Raw genomic sequence first — 23,533 nt, 5'->3', positions numbered from 1 at the left:
AAAGAAAGGATACTTCCACAGTAACAGTCACAATACTTGTGCTTAAAGTAAATGCAGTGTTCTTCATTTTTTAATTAATGACTTTCATTGAATTAGTCAAAACAAAACTCAACAACTTCTGACGCCTTAATCAGGCACAGTAGAACCATGAGAAAGCAATCTAATACCAGTAATGATTATTAGTACTATTAGCTAATAAAGAGACAGGAAGTATGGTAAAGTAGAAGTGGTAAACAAAGAACTGAAGAAAAATTATTCAGTGGATCTTTCTACCTCCCACTGAGCATTCCTTGGAAACAATTTAGTTTTCAGACCCTTCCTCATATTTTTCTTTGTCCTTGTTCAATTTTATTCATCAGTCACTGGACACCAGAAACAGCAGACAAAGATTCAGTTTCATGTGCATTGCTGAATGACTGATTCATAAAGTAAGATTTTTTTTATTTTTTTTTTAACACTAGCATCAAACTATGATACATAAAATTATATCAACTGCACAAAATCCCTACATGATGCTCCCCATGACAGTGATCAGATCCACGTTAGCATGACAAAGAGCATGTCACCTTCCATCTTCCATTGATATTAAAGGATGATTTGCAAAGACCTAATTGAAAGCCAAGTCTACATCAGTAAAATTGAAGTCACAGTAGAGGTTGAGAACCTATCAGAAAATGCAATTATACCAGTTTTAATCCCCAAACACTGTATATAAAGAGGCTAAATAATTTAGTTTTAATATATGTAAAGATAGATTCCGCTGTTCTAGGTGAATATTCAGCAAAGAGCAAAGAAGACACTTAAATACTTTCAAAATAAATACTGAAGTACATTTTTGGGCCATAGAGAGAGCATCATGTGAAATGATTGTCCAAAAAGGATCAGATTATGAAGACCAAAGTGAAGCCACATTAGGCAAAATCTAGTGATTTCGTACTGGGCAAAAGGAGACTTGAAAAGATAGGAAAGAATGTCATAAATAAGTCATTTTGTGAGCTTGGATTTCAAGGCCAATCAACAAAAGGATGGAGAGAGAAACGCTGAGTAAGCCTGGTGTTCTTCACCAGCAATGGAAGAAAGGTGCTCTCCACATAAAGATTTGTTCCAAACTGTGATACTGCCAAGGGTTTCTTAGGTTTTATTCACTAGAGAATAAGCAAACAACAAAAAACATTAGGAGAAAAATGCTACTAAAGCAATTTTGTATTTGAAAGAGAGTTTAAATAATTCTTAGGAGCTACGTTATACCACTGAACATGCAGATTCACGTAAAATTTAAAGTCTTGGAGATCCTTTCACATATAGGATGACAGCAGTATGATGATATGCTGTTGTAAGCGATCAAATGATCAAACTGATCTAATTGACAAATAGGTTATATAAAATATTGCATTTCAATTAATCCAGGGCCTTAGCAGCGTTTGGGAATTTTGAGAGCCCTTTATACAACAAAATGGCCCACTATTGGGTAAGGAAATATGGACTAGATACATGGACAGTAAGTCAGTTTCAAAACTGTCTGAACTGGTGCGGTCAAAGGGCTGTGATCAGTGGCACAAAGTCCACCCAGAGGCCAGTCACTAGTGTTGTACCCCAGGTGTCAATACTGGGGCCAATACTGTTTAATAACTTCATTAACGACCCAGACAATGGGACCCAGTGCACACTCCACAAGCTTGCTGATGATACAAAGTCAGAAGTGGCTGATAGACCCAGAAGGGTTTGCTGCCATCCAGAGGGACTTTGACAGGCTGGAGAAATGGGCTGACAGGAACTTCACAAAGTTCAAAAAAACAGAAGAAGAAAGTGGAATAACCTCATGCACTGGGACAGACTGGGGGCATAAGATTGATGGGTGACCAATTGGCCAGGAAGGACCTTGGCAGAAAAGTACCTGGAGGTCTTCATAGGTTCCATGTTGACCACAAGACAGCAATGTGCCCTTGTGGCAAAGCAGTCCAACAGCCTCCTTGGGCTACATCAGGAAAAAAGCTGCCAACAAGTTGAGGGAGGTGATCCTTTCCCTCTGTTCAGCACTGGTGACACCACATCTGGATTAATGGCTCCAGTCCTGAGCTCCTTAGTACAAGAGAGACACATTCATACTGGAGTGAGTCCAGTGAAGGGCTCAAAGATGACTAATAAAATGACTGGAACATCTGTCACACAAAGAGAGGACGAGATCACTGAGATTTTTTTAACCTGCAGAAAAGAAGGCTCAGGGAGATCTTATCAATGTGCATAAATACCTGCAAAATAAAAAAGGTAGAACCACGCTATTCTCTGTGGTGACAGCACAAGAGTCAATGGGTACAAACTGAAACACATGAAACTCCATTTAAATGTAAGAAAAAAGCACCTTTACTGTGAGGGTGATGGAACAGTGGAACAGGTTGTCAAGACAGACTCCATCCTTGCAGATATTCAAACCCAACCAGACACGACGCCCAGCAACCTGCTGTACCTGACTGCATTCTGAGCAGGCGCGCTCAACTATATTATCTCCAGAGGCGCCTTCCAACCTCATCTGCCCTGGATTAACTTGGTAAAGGCATTCAAGGTCTTTTCCAGCAGTGGAGAAGACTCCTGTAATTGTATTTCAAACTTTACTGGCAGTAAAGCTTGTGCTGAGTTTGCAAATATGTGTGGAAGTCAGGGGGAGCCAAAAAGGCCTTCTGTGCCTACTACTGGTGTAGCAGCAATTGCTTACAGTATGTGGAGTGATAATACAGTCAGCTCAATAACCAAACTCTTTGTTAAGAAGAGTACATGTGCGCGCGCAGGCACACACACAATTTTTACTAGCAGCTGTAAAACGTCCTATTGCAGGGAAGAAATCATATATTTCACAGTCCCTTGTCAGAGATGAGTTGCTTGGTGGGAAAAGAAATTAATACGAATCTTGAGAATAATCAGAGGGCAGATCTGTGACCAATTATTTGTTGTGCCACATTCCATAAACACGGTGAATATTCTGGCCACACAAAACATGGGCTTTTTTCTAAGGAAACTGTTTAGTTGTTCTCATGGAGCAGTGCTGATGATGGAGCTGAGGTTATCAAAGTGGAAGCAGTCCTCTTGAAATCCCAGGCCCAAATCATGAAAAGCTCTGAAAGTAAAGATCTCAAGCTCTGTAATTTTTTAAGCAAGCCAGGGAGAGCAGATGGTATAAAACAACTAGGATGCTCTTTTGGCAGTTACTGTTACTGAACTGTGTTGTCACATTCTACACAAGCATGATTTCGATTGTGTCCACAAAAAGGGAAAGAAATGCTTTGGTGGGGTCATTTGTAAACTACTAACAGGGGGTCTTGCCAGCTGGATTTCTTCTAGTCATTTGGAATTTATCACAAACTTCAATTTATCAGATGCCTGGAAAAGCAACACAGAAGTATTTGGCTAATGATGATCCATTTTACTACTCAACAACTTCTTCACAATATGAGAAAGAGGAGCTTTCCCTTATTAATAGGACATCTGACATCTAAATAAAAGATATTTCAAAATCTCTTCAAAGTAGATGGGATTAAGCAAAACAGTCCATAACTTGCAAATGGTCATTAAACAGAGTAAAGGAAATAGATGTCCTCCTTTCAATGAAAACACACAAGCTAGTTCTTGTGAGAAATGATAGTTCACTAGATTATTACTATTAACTATTCTCAATTTGTCATTGCTATGGCCCTTGGGAAATCACATGAACCTATGCTTGGAGTAGTAACCGGAGTAACTGGAGATCAGCTCTAGTCTCAAAATGCTACTGATTTCAGAAAGAAAACCAGATTTCAGACAGAAATCCTTCTTCCATCTCTACATGCACAATACCACATGTACTGGCAATGACAGGAAAGTTACAGACACGCTGAGAATTTTCTCCAGTGGTTTGAGGTCATGTGGCAAAGAATAGACACTTTCTTTCTCCAACTATAGAGAACCACGAGAATATATTTTAAAAAGTAAAGCACATACATGCTTCTATGCACAGTAGAGAGAAAAATGCCTGGTAAAATATATTCTTTTATTCTTCATACAAATATAACAGATCTTTGACATTATACTTAGTAGAGCAGAATACAGTACTTGCAGTGCCTTTACCAGGAAAAGTCACCGTCAGGAAAGAGGGGAGCCCAGACTTCTGGAGGGAAAGGAAACTTCTTTCTTCGGTTTTTAAGACTAAATCTGTCATTATAAAGGAGTGTTCTTTGTCTATCAGCCACCTCTTTCATGTGAAAGTTCTGCAGGACTTTTATTATTTGGTTTTGCATGGCTCTATATTATTATACACACACACATGCACATCATGGCTGTGAGCAATGGACTTGAACAATAGGGGAATATCTGAAAACTTGAAGCTATCTTTGATTAAAGCTCTTCTGCTGTAAATTTGAAATTTATTTTAGCTTTTCTGATACCTGACAACAAGGGTATTTTATGGTAATGGTCATTGTAAGCAGTGTATTATCTATGCAAATGTTGCCCTCCATCCAAAAAGGAATTTCAGTAGTAGTCGGGAGGCTTTAAAATCAAATCCTACATTTGACATAGTAGAAGAAATTACAAATTCCATAATGCATAATATTATTTTTCTAATGTATCACTGGCTCATAATGAGAAACAATCTATTATATAGATTTTGCATTCAATCTTTTTGTCAAAAACTACATAGCACATCAAAAGTTAATAGCACTGGGGAGTCCAGTGATTAATATGAAAACAAATGGTAAATTACAAATTTTCTTTTGTTCTTCGTTCACAATGATGAAACTGCTAGGATTTAACCTTTAAGGGTTAAAGAGTTTAATCAATGTCAATGTCTGATCTTCTGAAGGCGATAAAGAACAGTCTGTCTAGCGATACCCAACAGAACATCACTTTGTCAAGCCACAAAGCGCCCAAAAGCTTGTCAAGTAAGTTACCAGAAACCTCTTTGTGGTTAGAACTCAGCTCCTTCCTGCTTGACCTATTATTTGATATTTGACCACTTGGTTGCAAGACACTTGCTCTTTCCAGCTGAAATGTCACTGGGGCATCTTGTCAGCTCCCCGACATCTCGGCCTGACATACAATTTTACTTTTGTGTGCTACAAGGCAGAAAATGCAGGGCAATGGCCTTGCTTTAAATTCTGTCAGCATCAAAGATGGGCGTCACTCTTGGGTCCTACCAACAACAACAAAAAAGGAGTCTATTTGAAGGTCAAAACAGCCATTACTTTAAAGTCTTTCAGCTTAAACTAAATCTGTTACCTGCAACACTGGTTTGGGAACTGTCCTTATAAAGTACATAAACATATCATCAGAAATCCTCCCTGCACAATTGTTCTTCTTTCTTATGAAATGCAGACTTGATAAAAGGGTGAGTTTTCAATGCCTGCAGGGACCAGATTCAGCAGTTAACTTAACTTGTTCAAATAGGCAAGTGGTATCATGTAGCTTTACAAGGAGCAACCTGACCTTCTCACATTGACCAGCAGTGACATTATTGTGCAGGAAGAGAAGCAGTCACATCATTTCTGTTTTGCACAACCTGCTTAAAGTTTGCAACTAAATGCTTGTCTTCAGTTGAGCTGACAAGAGAAAAGAGGGGGCTCAGTGAACCATGGCAGGGCTGCCATGAAATGACAGGAATCATTGGCATACATTTCAAATAGCTCTCTCAATCCTATTAAAGTATTGCAGTCCTGCTTTAAAATAGACAAGTATGAAACAACTTTGATAGATAGAGACTAAAATGGCTTATTGATTTTTTTTTTAAGACTGAGGAAAATTACCCAAAATGTGTCATTCTTTAACATTTAAAAATATACTACATAAAAAATGAACAACTGCAATAAATAGAAGTTAAAAAAATAACTGTTTTGGTATGCACAGAATGAGAAGCGCAGAAATTTGAACATATGAATGCACATTTTCATAAAAACGTAAAATTAATGTCAAAAAATACATACGCTGAACTACAATTCAAAGGTAGCAACAAAATTGCACTTTAATTGCATCATTTTACATTAATGCAATTTTTTCCTTCTAAAAGATTATTGATACAAAGAATCTGAAAATCCATTTTCCATTGTTCTTTTGGGACTGGATGTGACATTCAGGCTGAAGGAATAGACTGGAGACTGAGAACTGACTCTATTGTGCATAAAACTGTAGGATGTGTCAGGTTCAGCTTGCAATGCCAAAAAATCTGGGATACGACTCTGGTCAGGCTGAATTCCTAGCTTGAAGTCATGGTGATGTTTGAACTCCCTCTTGATTCCTGGAGTAAAAGAAAGTAATAATAAAAAACAAAACAAAAAAGAATCTACATTTACTGTTAAACAAGCAAGAGAAATAATTTCATTATGACTTTCACAAAGCTATGTATATGAAGTATTTGTAAGTGTTTGCTTCCTGTTTAAAACACTTACCTAAAATACATGGATTAATATATATATTTATCTTTAATAAGCAGAAACAAAGGACATTAGATAGACTATTGTGCACTACTCAGGAAACAATAGCCTACTTTATTTGAAGTGCTACAAATACTTAAAACTTTTACCCCTCTTCATTATCATTACTAGGGTGTAGGTTTTTTTAATCAAGAAAACAAACTTGTTCTACAGTCTCCCTGTCACTGCTATTAGGAAAAATATGCCATGCTAAACATGGAAAGTATTCGTTTACTTTTAAATATATTTTACCATCAAGCGAAATCAAGCACTTAATACTCTTCAAATGTTAGCCTGTTAGAAGATGGCCAGAGAATATACACTGAATGTACGTTGATGGGGAACATGATCCATATTTCAAAGAGTCTCGACATTCAGTCAAAGTTATAAAGGTTAGACCAGTTAAAATTCAACATTAAATAACTTCCAGCACCAAAACATTGTGCATCCTGCTTTGAAAGATTATGGATAATATCAGTATATTGGCATTAATAATTTTTTTAAATGCTAGATAAAGACACTCTGTAATCCTTTAAATATCCATTCCAATAAACAAACTTAAGAAAACAGTGCCATATTGCTCTTCCACTCTCTGCCAAGGTATTTTACCCAATGCATTATATAGCTGTGGAAACAATGATCAAATATTTCATCAGGTCATAAATATGTGAAAACTTCATGTGAAAAACATAATTATGGAAAAGACAAAATTTAAGATATTGGAAGACTGTTATGGTGTATTTGAGGTTTTAAACACTCTCTCTTTGGCATTTCAGGAAGAGTATACATGCATATATAAACACACACAGAGGCAGAAATGCATATATACAGAGGCACAGGTTCCAATAAACACACTCATAGATATTGAAAGAGAGGCAGAAGGCCATGTGTGTATTCATATTTCAACAAATCCAGACTCAATCATATGTATAAAGACACATTCATGAAAGATTCCCCTTTCCTCTGTTACTATTGCTGGAGAAAAATCAATGGTTGCCTCTAACACCTACTTCAACAGTTCCCTTTGATACGGACTCTTTTGATTTCCTGATTCACCATGAGCCATATAGCAGCTACTGTAAACAGCTAAGTTGTGTTAGATCTTCATTAAGAACCCATACAGTAGCAAATTTAGATGACTACTTCATGTAGATAGTTAAAATGAGGTAGTGCCTTGAGGTTTTCTAAGCTATGGTGGTGATGAGGATGAGATAACCAGCAGATCTGGCAGGTATGATCTGTAACACTCCAGCTTTTCAGTCCTTCTGGGCTCAATGCTACGCAGAATGGGAACCACTAAAAAGCCAAAGCACAAACAAAATGTACAGCGTTTGTATAAGCACATCTGAAATGAGATCTCAATGAGGGCATCCACCTATTACATCGCTTAGCAGTCTGTTATTGTACACTTTAATCAGCTGACCACATAGCCAAAATTCTCTCCAAAATAAGAGTCATTCATAAAATAATATTATGACAATATTGAAATAGGCAAATCACTTGTGATGTTCTAAAAACACTTCTGTGTGTAAAAAAATGAAATCACTAAGATAGAAGCTATAAACGGGTTTCACTCTGGATAACAAATATTGAAGACAAATTTAAACATATTGGTTTGTACTGCTTTCAACATCTCAATTAATCAGCATATCATAAGTAAAAATCACATACTACAATTAGACTCTCATATCACTCTTTTTCCAGATGTACTGAGGGTTTTTTTGAAGAATATGGCAACAAAATCCCAGTAAGGAGGTAAGAAATCAGATTTCCTTTGAGAGTTGCAAAAAAAAATGTATGAAACTTAATGATTGGCAGCAAGTCAATAGACTATGTTACAGTAAAAGCTTCACTGTTGGGGGAAAAAAAGCTCTGGTTTAGTTATCCAGATCCTGTGCTGTACTTCTTACAAAGAACAGAATACTATTCATTGAACAGAAGGGAAATCAGATCTAATAGCAATGTGATTGATGTGAAAAAAAAAAATATCTTGGCTGTTACTCATAAGAACTGTTTTGATCCAATACCACTATATACACTCATGATGAATAAGAAAATAGGATTCTATACATTAGAAGAAAAAATACTCAGAACTGTTATAACACTCATTGTTTGAACACATACCTGTACGCAGGAATTTTAAAGGCAGTTATAATTTCCCCAACAGACCTCTTTCAACATTATTGTACTTAGACACCTTTCCAAAACATGTATTAAATTGACAAATTCAAATGACTATGCCAGAGCTGTGATGATAATCCATCATATAAATATGCATTTAGGTAATTTTTAAAAGACGAATTATGTATCTTAAATAAGGTGCCTGTTCAGGTAAATCTCTAGCATAGCAGTTTTATTTACCCGTTAAGCTGTAAATGATTCCATCTAAACTGTTACACTTCATCAGGTAAATAGATATTTAGGACATAACGTGTCTAGCAAAAATATGCCTTCAAAATATTTATGTAATATAGTAATTGGACATGTCCTATGGTCATTTTTCAAAGTTTCATAGCCTAACTTTATAAAACATGTTTTCCTAAAGATCAAAATATGAAAGATTAGTCTATATTATGGAATAATTGCTTTCTAAACTATAGTTAACTCAAGCAATTTTTTAGTATTAGACATAGAAAAAGATTTCCAAAACAACAATTCTTCTCTGCAGTTTTTCTTCTGTGACTAAACTTTGATCACAATTAGGATCTAGTTTACAGGGTATCTCATGATACATGAGCTGTTTTACCAAAGTTAAAACTGATTTATAGTGGGTTGCTTTATTATGTATGATACAGTGAGGAAATATTATAATACCATCATGCATTATAACCTTATGTATGTTTTTATTGAGATGTCAGCCTACTCAAAAGCATCATGCTGTGGTCAAAGACACCCCATTTTGCTTTTCTATATCAATACTTGTGGAATAATATGCACAGTTAGACACTTGGAATTAGAAGACTATGTACACGTTATGACAATGGTGCAAACAGAAGAAATTCAGTTAGAAGTATATTGTTTATCTTCAGTTGTAGGAGTAAAATCTATGACCAGAACTGAAGCCAGAAATCAGCCTTCAAAGTCCACACAAGGATAACTACTGGACCACAGTTTTCACTATAATACCACACTACAGCTTTTCAATTCGCTCTATTATTTGTATGTTACAACACTAACTCCTTCCAATTTGGGGACTTCCCACCACTAAATTTTAGTCACTTTAAACTGCTTTCAAATATTCTATTTCAAAACACAGTAGCCTAAGCTTCCCTTCCACTTTCTTAGGACATAAAACTTCCTATATTGGAAAAAAATAAGAATAATAAGAAGAGGTAAGTTATTTGTGAGTTTGTGCTTCTGGGTTGTGAATAACAAGCATGCATATACGGCTTCAACTGAGGTAATAAAGTAATGAAATGGCTTAGAATCAGAACAGAAAATGACCAAGTAAGGGACGAAATAAAAGGGCAGAAAGAGTAATACTGAAGTTACAGCATAATACAGAGACTCAGTTATGGGGGTTCCCTGTGTGATGAGACAGATGCAGTAATAAGCTCAGTGTTATATCTCAAGCTAAATTAAAGGCAATTGTTGAATTACAAAGCTGAAGTGTGATCACCAGATTACAGGATACTTAGGTGTGTGAGGATGCCTGTCAGCAAACAGAAGTGCAGAGGGAGGAGCAACCTGTACGTTCTTCTGAATTCTAGTAGCCCCTAAAATCTCTGTCTGTGTGTTACAGCCTTTCCACACAGCACAGTTCCTCAAGAGTAGGAAGAAACGTAAGGTAAGCACAGACGCAGAGAGCGATGGGGGGAATGTGAAAGACAGTCAACATATTTCTCCACCATTGATTTCTGATACTGATTTCTCTCACCCCAAATCTAGAACATACATATACACAGCAATACCACTAGACAGCAAAGCAAATGGCCAATAATGTTCTTTTCAGCTTCTCCCACCTATGCTATCATTGTATCTTGCATCATTTCACTGTAGCAATAGCAATTACAGTGTTAAAGGAATAACCACTGTCTTCGATAACCATTTTGCATTACTTATGTGGAAAACCTGTTTCCTTATAGAGGAAGATGCATATTTTCAGATCATCCACAACCTCCTTCTCAGACTGCTGTTTCCAAACCTGAGTTGACTTTTGCCAGACAACGCCAATGGAGTTCCAGTACGCTGCTCATTCTTTTGCTGTTAAAAGTAGCTCCAACAGCCATTGCTCACTCTTAGTGAAATAATTAAAACATCAGACTGATGAAAATGCTAGAATCTGGTGCTTAAAATGTAAAGTACTACTAGTGGGTGTTAGTGCAATACAGTGCTAGCTAACAAACTTTTTCAAAGCAGGAATGTATGCTGGCCAAAACAGGAAAGTTTGCTTTCCCTGTCAATGATTTTGCAATTCTGTATGCTGATGCTGTAGGACTAAACTGGTGCTCTGACACAAAGTAGGAAAACGGTAGCATTCGGTATAAATTTTAATTGTCAGCACTCCTGCCTGGTTTCTGCAAACAATTTGCTATCAGAGAATAATTCATTGGGCTGCCAGCTCATTGCATATTAAGTCAGAAAGGTAGACACACAACACACTTTGGGTGCTGCTGGCCAACAATATTAATGGCTTTTTTCATTATCAAAGAATTTCCACTTCCAGGAGTTTTTAAACAAACATATGAGTCTGAAATAACTGGAAATTTTTTTTTTTCTGCTTTTCTAATGCTTTAGCATTTAATGCATTCAGTGAAATCACATTCTAGAGGCTCAATTAAAAACAATTAAGAAAAAGATTTCATACTATTGTATTTGTTTTTCTAGAAGAAAATCCTGTTTTATTCAAACATACTTAAACCTGGTAGGTTTGAAGAACACACAGGATTGGATAGATTATCACATCAGATGAATACCTTATCTTCTATGTCTCATTGGCTTCGCCTTGCTAATTTTCATGATTTCTAAACATTTTAGCCAAAGTCTACTATACAGCCTACATAGCAAGTTCATCTTCCAGATGACTCACTGGAATACCTTGCAAATTCTCTGCACTACCCTAATTATACCAAAACATTAGGCAAACTATGTAGTGCACTATGTTCATGGTGAAATGTATTTATTTCAATCCAAGTTTCCAAATTCTTTAGTACTTTTTACCCATGCTGCCTACCACTGTCTTTCCACTTTCACAAGAACGGAAGCAACTTTTATTTATTTATTTTTCATCAGTGTCTAGCCCAAATGGCTATTGGTTTATCTTGTGCTGCATGCTGCAAATGACATTGAAAGGTCTACTGCACTTTTACTAAACTGTTGTGACACCTCTCCGTGTTTTGCATGAGTGTATAAGATTGTCACTATAACTGACACTCCTCTTGCTTCCAAGAAAGCCTTTCCTGCTATGTGAAATCTCCCACAGCTTTTCATTGCCTCAGATCTGTATTTCTCTTTCTCATGGTTCCCTCTCAGGTCTTTGCTTCTTTCTAGCAAGAAGAGGAAAAAGTGACTACAACTGGAGACTAAAACACTCACGACACCATGCTGAGGCAAAAGCAGCTCATGAAGTAGTCCTCCCCACTCAGCCTTTTCTTCTGCTAGCGCTGGTGGGAAAACACTCCCCGTCCAACTAGTTAAAGTGTCAAACTTCATACTCTCTTGAGAAATGTATTCAGTCATCAGCTGAATTCCTAGACAGTGTGACTGTCTGACGTAAGCCTTCAAAGTTTCGTCTGAGTTGCATGTATACTGCCGCTCTAGCAGAAAAAGGAAAAAAGTGTATTTACATTCATTTTGCCAAACATTAGCATCTTCTGTCCAATCATTTGAATGCAGAAGTGTTAGGAGAAAACAGCTTAGAGAACAAGGGTTGACACATACAGTGTGAAATCTTAAGGTGCTTGAATGCAATGAGGGAGAAAGTGAGACAGAACCACATTTCATCTCCCTAACTGTGCTATAGTCCACATGAACTTTGTGACAGGTCTCTGTCTCTCAGCCACACTTCACTAGCTTCTGCTGACATTCAGCTGTCAGACAGCAACCCTTTACCATGCCCCTAACATGCTCTACAGCTTCACCCAATTAACTCGCTTTCACTTGACATTGCAGCAAAAAGCTTCATAATAGGTGGTCAAGGTGCATGGTGTCTGCTTGCCCTCTAACTGCTCACGCACAGCAAAATGCTTAGCTACCTTCCTTTTTGTCTGTTTGCTCCGAACTGGAGCAACTACAATTTAGGCATTTTGCTGTTTAACAGGACAAGGACAGCAGACTTTTGCCAGTGGTGCATTAATCTCTCTTTTACCAAAGACAAATTTTAATGCAGAATCCTAGAGCTAATCATCATAAACATTTTGGCAAAAAAGAAACTACACTGATTCAGTAAAATACTTCAATCACTTTATAATTAATAAAGGTATACTGTATCAGCAATATGGATACAAGGGGAAAAGAGGGGAAATGTAATTATTTGTAATAATAACGTTTAACAACATAAAGGAAAAAGGTCTAGGAACAATGAAAGTTTCTTTATGATTCAGCTTTCTTGCATTAAAAAATCTTTAGGCATTCAGAAGATTAATTTTTGCTATGCATTTCTGTCAAATATGCAATATTTTTGAGGAATAATATTCAGAAATATAAATCTGTGTAGCTAGCAAAACAAATGAACTATTAAAACAATTGAAATCAACATTTTAGGATTCTCCTGATAGCTTATACAAAAATGAGAACAAACACTACTCACTGTTACTTTGCAGACAGATGCCTTGAGAATACTCCAGTTTGCTCACTACTTCTCTCAAGTATATTTGTATTAAATATGTGGAGTAGGTCAGGAAAGGCCCTCAAAAATCGAATACACAATAAGTACTGATGATGTTCAAGTGCTCTTTGCTGAAGAGGCATGCTGTTAAACAAGACTGGAACAGTCTGGATGAGCACTGGTGTCTGGACAGTGGAATTAAAAGAGTCGTTGTAGCGAATGCCTTCTGGTGGTCTTATGGGTTTCAACTACCAGACTCCAGCAATGCAAGACTCAAAAGACAATTCATGAAGCCCTTTCAAATTCTGGTATTCGCTGAACGCCAGCAAGCTCAGATAGATTATGAAACCTCTTTGCTTTCCCACCTTATCTATAGGGACAAGTCCCCTTGAAGTTCTCTCTAAAAACCATTGAAAGGGCATTTTTCCACACAAGAAATCTGATTTTCATAAAGAAAAGCAGACATCCAGTTTGTATAAAGTGGAAGCTCAAGATGAGCCATAAGCATGAAGGAAGGAAAACAAAAAGGAAATACATTGATTGAGGTGTAAAGCAGGTACCTCTCTCGACAGGCATTTATGGCAAGGACACAATCAACTTATCATTATGAAAGGTGGTGAAAAGAAGCAAGTCATAAAGACTTGGAGCTTGCACACCTCTGGTAGAGTTTGCTGATATAAAAATGGGTAATTTCGCAGCAATGAAAAAAAATGTAAGGAACATTTCACTCAGATTTGAAGTAGGAAAATGGTATTACTCAGACTTAAAATGAGCATCAGGGACACACAAGGCCTCTTAGTCAAGAATATTATTTCAGATCTCTCCAAACACCTTTAAGTCAGCAAAAAGCAATTTCAGTCCACTTGGTTGTGAGAATATAACCTGGTGATGTCTATAATCCTGAAGTTAGAAGGGAAATGCTGATCTCATGAACTGACAGCCTTTAGCATCCCTTAACTAACAGCAGACTGATGCTAGCCCTTAGGAGACAACAGAATTAGGATCATAAACTGGAAACAGACATGGTTTATGCAACCTATCTGCACCTATTTGAAAAACAGACTGATTGTAATGTGTTATCCAAAATATAGACAAACACTTGCATGCTGAGTAACAACATCTGCATTTGTATTAGGCTACAGGCTAATCGAAATCTCAGTTCATCTAAATAACTGTATTAAGCTGAACAACCTCTTAAAAAGATACTCCAATGATAGAGCAAAAAATGACTGACTTATACCACATGCTTAGAAGTGAACTATTACTTTCAACTTCATTTTCTCAAAATTAAGTTTATTTTTAAAATCATCAGTGATTTTAAAAGGAGGACAAAGACTTCCACCCTTTTGCACTGGGCAATGCACTGCACATTTTCTGGGTTGTCCACTGCAGATGTGCAGCCTGCTACCTCCCTGCCAAAATAATAGAATCATAGAATGGTTTGCATTGGAAAGGACCTTAAAGATCATTGAGTTCCAACTCCCTTGCCACGGGCAGGGATACCTCCCACTAGACCAGGTTGCTCAAAGTCCCATCCAACCTGGCCTTGAACACCTCCCAGGGATGGGGCATCCACAACGTCCCTGGGCAACCTGTTCCAGTGTCTCATCACCCTCACAGTAAAGAATTTCTTCTCAATATCTAATCTAAACCCCCCTCTTTCAATTTAAAACCATCCCCCCTCATCCTGTCACTACACTCCCTGACAAAGAGTCTGTCCCCATCTCTCCTGTAGGCCCCCTTTACTGGAAGGCCGCTGTAAGGTCTCCCCAGAGCCTTCCCTTCTCCAGGCTGAATAACCCCAACTCTCTCAGCCTGTCTTCATAAGATAGGTGCTCCAGCCCTCTTATTAGCTTCGTGGCCCTCCTCTGGACCTGTTCTAACAGGTCCATGTCCTTTTTATGTTGGGGACCCCAGAGGTGGACGCAGTACTCCAGGTGGGGTCTCATGAGAGTGTAGCAGAGGGAGAGAATCACCTCCCTTGACCTGCTGGCCACGCTTCTTTTGATGCAGCCCAGGATATGGCTAGCTTTTTGGGTTGCAAGTGCACATTGATGAGTCATGTTGAGCTCCTCAACACCTCCAAGTCGTTTTTCTGAGGGCTATTCTCAATCCATTCTCTGTCCAGCCTGTATTTGTGCCTGGGATTGCCATGTCCTATGTGCAGGACCTTGCAATTGGCCTGGTTGAACTTCATGAGGTTCACACGCCACCCCCACCCCCACCTCTCTAGCCCATCAAGGTTCCTCTGTATGGCATCCTTTCCCTCCACCATGTCAACCACAACACTCAGCTTGGTGTTGATGGCAAAGTTGCTGAGGGTGCACTCAATCTGACTGTCCACTTTGCCAACGAAGATGTCAAACAGCATTGGTCCCAATACCGACCCCTGAGGAACACCACTCATCACTGCTTGCCACTTGGACATTGAGCCACTGACCACAACTCTTTGAGTACGACCATGCACCAATTCCTGAGCCACTGAGTGTTCCATCCATCAAATCCATGTCTCTCCAATTTAGAGATAAGGATGTCATGTGGGACAGTATCAAATGATTTGCACAAGTCCAGGCAGTTGATAGCAATTGCTCTTCCCTTATCTACCCCATCATAGAAGGCCACCAAGTTTGTCAGATATGATCTGCCTTTAGTGAAGCCATGTTGGCTGCCACTGATCACCTCCTTACTTTCCATATGCCTTAGTATAGTTTCCAGGAGGATCTGCTCCATGATCTTGCCAGGCACAGAGGTGAGACTGACTGGCCTGCAATTCCTCAGGTCTTCCTTTTTTCCTTTTTTAAAAATGGGGTTTATGTTTTCCCTTCTCCCATCAGTGGGAACTTCACCGGACTGCCGTGACTTCTCAAATACGATAAATAGTGGCTTAGTAACTTCATCCACCAGTTCCCTCAGGACCTGCAGGAATCTCATCAGGTTCCATGGATTTGTGCACCTTGATAAGGGCTCCATCCCCCTCCCCCATAAACTAGCTTACAGAAAGATTCACTGGGAGGAGTTACATTTGGCTCCCTGTAGGTTCGGGATAGTTTTCAAGCTTTTGTTTGCTTATCCAAAGCAAGCATGTTAATATTCATTCATCCCTAGTAAAACTTAGTTGAAGTAATTTCAGGAGGGAATTACTCCTTCTCCCACAAATTGCATGCAATATCTGAAGCAGTATATATTCAATAGTTCTAAAGGGTACTTTTATAACAGTAACGGTCAGGGAAAACAGTTGGCTTTCTGACAGTATTGCTTATAAAATATCAGTTGATATCTGAATAGCCTAAAAAAAATATTTTAGGCTCAATTTCAGTTGATGGCTAACATGTAGGTCTTTTGTAAATGTAAGACCCAAATTACACTAACTGGGCAAGGAATCAAGCTTATCAATTATAAACAACTTGAGTGTGGGTGAGCTAGGTTTACTGTCTCTATTGGTTTTGGCCGAATTTGTATATACAGTTATACTTCAGACTGAAATGAAATAAAAAAAAAAATCTAATAATTACTTCAATAGAACTTTTTATACTTATTAGATTCCTGAGCACAATCAGCCTTTAAAAACTGCTCTTAGGTCAGGTACTAGATCATCACTTTCTGTGAGGCTTGAACATGCATTTTGAGTAAGTCCACTAGGCAAACAGAACTAATATTCCCTACATACCAATCATATTTTATGTGAATCAACATAAAAAAAATGCTAATGGAATTTCATCCTTTCGTACATGTATGCCAAATGTGTATTCTGAAAGCACAGACGATTTAAAACAAAACAAAACAAAAAACCAGAACCCACCACCACCACATACAACACTACAAACTTTTCATCAGGCATGTAAAATTTTTATCAGAAGAGTCATAAAGTACATTGAAGGAGACTTGGAGAGAGGTTTCTTCAGGTTTTTGGTTTATAAAACAAGAAAGCTGCAACACAATTTTAAAAAATCATTTTACACAGGAATGTTCCAGTAATTTGGTATGCCTCCAGAATGATACCTTAAATTCCTTTATTTAGAGATCTCAAGTAGATTATGTTTTTCTAAAGAATTATATTTAAAATGTAGTTAACTTCAGTAAGTTATTAAATTAAATCAGAAATTCCTAAGGATGGTTTGAAATGCACAAATTAAAACAAAACTGGATGACTTGAAGGGTCAGGAAGCTTTGCGACATCCAGGTTAAGTTACAATACATTCTCAGGCTCCCAAAGGAGTGCAATGCATTTACTAAACCCTATGAAAGAAAACTTGATGTCACTCAGAGTCTGAAAGACTAACAGGCCCCTGGCCATAAGCACATAACCACTGTATGAGCTGATCCTTTTGTGATCAAATGAGACCATTGGTACTCAACAAAAGCTGAAAAATTAGTGAATTATTTCACTATTGTGGCTCTGGCCTCCAAGGGCTTTCTTTGTCAAATTACTTGCAACACCTAGATAGGACAAAAGGCTTTCAAAATATTGGTGAACATAGAAATCTAAGAGAGGCAAGTATTGCAATGTCAGCTTTATGGTGACATTTACTGAGTGAACTATGGGTTTATGGGCCAATTTCACTTGAGAGCCAGATCCAAAAGTGTGGTGTCTTAAAGCAATGTGGCTTTAGAGGTTCCATGGGCCCCTCTCTAGAAAGCTGTAGGAATTGAAGCATTTGAAAAGAATGAAATGGAATGATTGCATCATCGTATTGTCACTTTGCTTGCCTAATATCATCACATGTAGCAGGGAAACTCTGCTGGTGAATAACCACACTGCTCTTGCCTAAATTTTTAGTAATTTTTATTACTTACTGGGCATTTTAAAGGTTCCCTACCTTCCATTAAAAAAAAAAACACAAACACAAAAAACAACCAAAAAAACCCCAAGAAGCAGTCAATTGATTGCTTAACAAAAAGAGTCCTTCCTTTCCAAAAGGTAGCATTTCTGAAGCAAGTCAACAAAACCCCCAAGTTCTTATAAAATGGGTAAGGAAAGATATAGTTTAAAGAGCACATTTGTTTCTAAATCTCTTTCTTTAACTGAATCATTACACAAACTGAAGAAAACAAAAGTTATTTGAAAAATCAAGATTATTACCATGAAAACTTCCTTTAAGATGACAATGAAGATCTTCAACCTACTGTGCACTCATTTTACATTTTAAAAATTTGTTCAAGTACTAGTTTATTCAACAGGCCAAACTGCTTCAGGGAGACCAGTCTCTGGAGAAAATAGGTTCTTACTATGATCAACTAGAAAAACTGTGCCTTCACTACATAATGTGGTTTTCACAGACTTCCACGAAAACTTTTTATGCGTAATTTAAAAACAACAACAACAATAAATAAATAAATAAATGTTGGGTAAATATTAAGCAGTATGACTTCAATATGTAAAACCCAGTAAAAACAAACATTAAGATGTAACTTGCTGACTGTATGCCCTTAAATCATGTCAACATTACAGGAATAAAATTATGAGTTAAAAACAGTGTTATGCTTTATGCCCTAACTCTGAATTTCCTGTCTTTTTGTCTTTGCAAGTCATACTCACTAATATATTTTAAAGCTGGGTTTTTTTAAATTTTCTCACATTAACTTTCATGCTTTTGTAACTATAAAATGCAAGCAATCAGGCAATGGAAGTAGGTTAACACATGCATTTCTACAAAAACACGTTACTCTACTGCAAAAATGTCACAAAAAGGAATGCAAAGGTTTGTTCTTTTTTCCCCAGTTGAAAAGGACACAAACACGCACAACTGTAGGAGAAGGCGGGGGAAAAGAGCACGACCAAAGCAACAGAAAACCAATCTGATTTTGTAAACTCCAGAAAGGCACAAAGTGAAGGAGACTGCTAGGGTTTACAGCTACCCTTCTTTATTGCTCTCATTATCTACCTTTGGCCTGTGGAGGATCCACTCCTCCTCTGCTTGGACTAGCAAGGTGAGATCTGACAGCTGAGAGATCTGCTGTGGGACCACGGGTGGAGATGCTACCCAGCCTTGTGCTCCCATGACCTTCCTTCCAGTCAGTGCTCCAGAAGCAGAGAGTAAGAGGAGATATAGCATCAGAGACAGTTGTCTCCTGTGGAGGGAAGTTTGCCTGCTAGCTGGCACTGAATTCTCTGGTGGTGGGGCATTGGTCTTCTCCCTGCCATCCAGAGGAAAACAAAAACCTCTGGATTTTGCTTTATGAACACTTAAAGTTACATCTTCTGAGGGGAATGCTTACTTCCACACTATTTTAAATGTATTTTTATGCTTAAATAGATTCTCCAGACCCAATCCGGTTAAATGTCAGCACAAATTTCTTTTTTTATTATTTTTTATTTTAAATGGGTACATGTAGCATTATCCATGCTACATTTTAAGCTGCACATATATGTATTTCTGAGAGTGGCTGAGAAAGAGGCAGACTCCTGGAAACACTGCCCTAGGTCTCACTCTCTTGTCTTTTTTGCCTGTGAACTGGGCAATGAGGTAGTGGTACAAAGTAAACACGAAACACCAGAAAAGGCATCAAAAACCCTTCTACTTATCATCCCGATCAATTGAATTGCAACTCACGGGTAGCATCTACACATCTTGCACTGTTTCTCAATGCTAATGACTGAGATCGGCACTGAATTTTCTTCTTATAAACAGTACTTTACATACTTAGCTTGAAACACAAAACCAAACAGGTGTCAGAATACGAAAATAATTATTCACGACAGTACCCCTCATAGGATCTAAATTTAAACTGTCAAGAAAAAATCAGGAAGATGACAATCTGGATTGCATGGATTCATTCGCCATTTAAGCATCTGAGCTAGACTCATTCAGGCACAGCTACACTTTAATCCCCTACAAAAATTCTCAGCGAATTCACAGTCTCAGAACAAACAGACATTCCCTTTGTGTTTAACCCACAGTTTAGCAGGGAATAATAGAAGCTTCCCAGCTCTCTTTCTTGAAATAACTTCTTCAAAAGGGAGGAGGAAGCACCTTCTGGCCTCAGTAAAAGTCCTTGAGTCTGGAAAGAAGTGAATTTGTCTGCCTTTGTAGAGAATATTCCTTTTCTTCTATAAAGCCAGTAAAATTGTGTCCTTGGCTCTGTTCTTTTGTAAAAACTTTTTCCCATGGTTAACTGTCCTGCTCCATAATATTCAGTTCTCAAAATAACAGCCTGTCCAGCACTCCCAATATTTTTATTTCTACTGCAGTATTAGTGGTATATGTAATAATATACAAAAGTTTCTTTTAATTTGATATGCTGAAAATGTCACTTTGAGATGTGTGGGAAGAAAGCAAAAGAAACAAGGGTGTGTAGAAAACAAGAAGCAAACATATGTGGCTGGTGAATAAAACTCATTGCGTATTACCAATGAAACACATTTTGAAAGACCACTCTGCAAAAACATCTCCTAAACAGAATGGTATCACATGGCTGTCTCCCGACTCACAGTTGCCCTCCACAGCAACTGGGGCCTTTCTGAAACATTCAGATTCAGGAAAACCCACGTACCATTTTGCAAAGAAAATAAAAGACTAGCTTGCTCCAGTGTTTCTCCTTCAAAAACTGAACAAAAATAAGCATAGGCATTCTCTTCCTTTCCCTGTTAACCTGCTGCCCGCAGAGAACGAATGCATGACGATATTTTACAGGGCAAACTTGAACCTATACTTTAGACTTGTTTCCTCATCCAAATCATTAGTTTCTCTAAATCAATTTCCAGTTAGTTGCTCCGGGAGGTACAATTGTTGCATTGCCCTGAGCGCTTAGGGTAAGAGATGAATACAGCTTCAGGTTCCAAGTGTCTTGTTTTCAGCCCTGGGAACTGAGGACCCTTGTTTGTGAGCTGGTAGTTCCAGTACCTCACTAGAAACACATTTCTAATGCCATAGAAATGCAAACCATGAAGGAAAAAAAAAAAAAAGGAAAGGAGATTAGCTTCCTGAAAACATGACCCTCCTTTTTTGCGACTCAGCCAATGACTTGAAAGATTTGTTTTGTGCTTAACATCGGAACAAACCTGCGGTCATTTAGGAACTTCATGGTTTCCATTAAACCGCACAGCATGGACATTTGGAATTTCATGGCAACTGTGAAGTGAGAATGTAGATCTTGCTTTTCCAAAGCACTGGTCTCTGCCGAGAGCTAACACCCACACACATTCACTCACATTCCATAGCCAATTCATGTCATTAAGGAGACTTTAGGAACAGACAAAACAAAGCAAAAAAACCCTAACCAACCCAGCCCCACTTAAACCTCCTTCTAAAGCACTTGAAAGCAAAATACTACAAGTGGAAATGTAATATTTCAATGCAGTGAACGCATTGCGTCCTTCTACAGTGTTTACAGCATTAACTCCGCAACTACATTGAAAAGTTGGTATTGGAAACCACCTAATTACCCAAACATTTACCTCTCTGCAGGTGTAAATACATGGGCCTAATAAGCCTTCCCACTGTGAAAGCAGTTACTTAAATTATATTAAAATATTAAAAACTATTTAATGAGCTTTTTTCCCCTAAAGTAAATTGAGTGTGTGCCTTAAGCTGCTTCAGGCAAAGGAAGTTTCAAACATATTGGTTTTGAAACTAGCCATTATTTCCCATGTTGCAAAAATGGCAATTTTATTTCCCAACAGCAAATGAAACTGTCAGGAAAATTTAGATGCAATAAAATTGGGTGGTTAAACCAACATGCTGGATTTGGAATAAAACTGAATTAAAGGAATTAAAATTAAGCATTATGTCAGTCAAACTTTATAAAAACTATTTGAAATGAGGGGGGGAGGGCTTTGGTTGGGATTGGTTTTTTTGCAAAAGTTAGCTTTTGGACTTGGTGAAGTCCACCCGTAACTACCCATTTTATGTCCATCAACAGTGTCATATTTGAAATTTGTGCAATGAAAAATATTTTGCATAAAATGTGTTGCTTCTGGCAACATTTCTGCCTAAATAAAAAGTTGTCAGGCAGTGTGTGACTTTAGTGGCACAGAGTTTTAAAATGGTGGCTTCAGTCCAAGCCTAGCTAATAACGGCTGACATGCACTGGAATCTTGAGGCCTAAATCAACATTGTTTTCACAGCTGTAATTAAGCCACCTAATCAGAAGCACATTTTGACGGGACAGTTTCTGGAAGCCAGACATTACAATTTCTTATGCCTGGAGCGCAGTGGCTCATGAGAGGTCCTCATTTAATTTCAGGTTTTAAAAAAAAAAAAAAAAGGCTGTAAAATGAAAAGACTATAAAAAAAGCAGTGTACGGCTGTTGAAATGAAGCAGGCCTATGTGTTCATGCCTTGACCAACCCTACATCCCACCCTCCTTCGGCTCTCTGCCGAGTCCCCAGCTCTCAAGTGGCAGCTGCACACAGTGAGATTAAGGGGTTCTGCCAAAGTCAACAGATGAGCTGGTCTGAACTGGCTCTCTGTGTGTTCTGATTGTAAATTGTGCTGGTGATGATTAGAGAACTCTAACACAGGATGTCGACTCTTAAAACTGTCCAGAGAAAATAATTTTTATTTTTTTTTTAAGTTCAGGAAATTTTTTTAAACTTCTTTTGTGGCTTGGTACATAGTGTTGTGTCTATAACTTTCAGATGATTCAAACATGAATTCACACAAATTAAGTAACTATATTATTAAAAAAATCCACCGTTACTTGCTCACAGCAAGATCCTTCATTTGGGGATGTTTATGTAGCAGTGTTGCTGCTGAATGCAATGCTCTGACTAGTACATTCCAGCAGTCTTGTGCTTCTACCACCTGCCAGTGGAAGATACCCCTAAAATTCAGACTATCAAGTATTTTTGTTGTTTGGCTATCACTTCAGGACACTGTCATACCTGAAGCGGCTAAACTGTCTTGCCCTTTTTCTGGAGCGCAGCTACATTACTAACTTTAACATAAACTTTCAACCCCAGAGGCCACTGTAAAACTATCAATATGAAGGCACCAGTCACTGGGGTCTGATTACATTTAGTTCTGCATTTTAATTACATATGGATTCTATTAACTGAACCTTTTGCCTTATAGGCAACATTTTAATCAAATTACTATAATTTTCAAATATGTTACAATAGTCTGACAAGTTAAAAGTTCACATACCTAGAATACTGAGTATCAAAAAATTTCTGCATAGAAAAGGAAGTATTCTTTACAAAATAGCAAGTGTGTTGTTGGATTACTGTAACTGTTTTTGAACAACTTGCCCTAAGTTACATAATGTGATTTATAATACTGGTTTCATATTATTATTTTTTTATTGGTACTATATAATAAGCAAATAATTTAAACTACATGTTTTACACTGTTCAGTTACAACTATTACTTGTGTAAGCAACACCACATGACAAGGT

At 37.7% G+C, this 23,533-nt stretch overlaps 1 protein-coding gene across 1 annotated transcript in view; it reads right to left on the bottom strand.

The window, feature by feature from the left end:
* Positions 1-3,998: 3,998 nt before the first annotated feature.
* Positions 3,999-23,533, bottom strand: part of CCDC171 (coiled-coil domain containing 171) — a 154,296-nt gene continuing 134,761 nt past the window's right edge. Inside the window, exon 26 of the mRNA XM_074166111.1 lies at positions 3,999-6,256. Coding sequence (XP_074022212.1) covers positions 6,215-6,256 — 42 coding nt within the window. The 3' untranslated portion in view covers positions 3,999-6,214. The remainder of the gene's footprint in view (positions 6,257-23,533) is intronic.

Source organism: Numenius arquata, chromosome Z (genome assembly GCF_964106895.1).
Source record: "Numenius arquata chromosome Z, bNumArq3.hap1.1, whole genome shotgun sequence".
In the NCBI taxonomy this organism is placed as follows: Eukaryota; Metazoa; Chordata; class Aves; order Charadriiformes; family Scolopacidae; genus Numenius; species Numenius arquata.
Note: the sequence above shows the minus strand (reverse complement) of the source record. Positions and strands in the feature narration are given on the sequence as shown.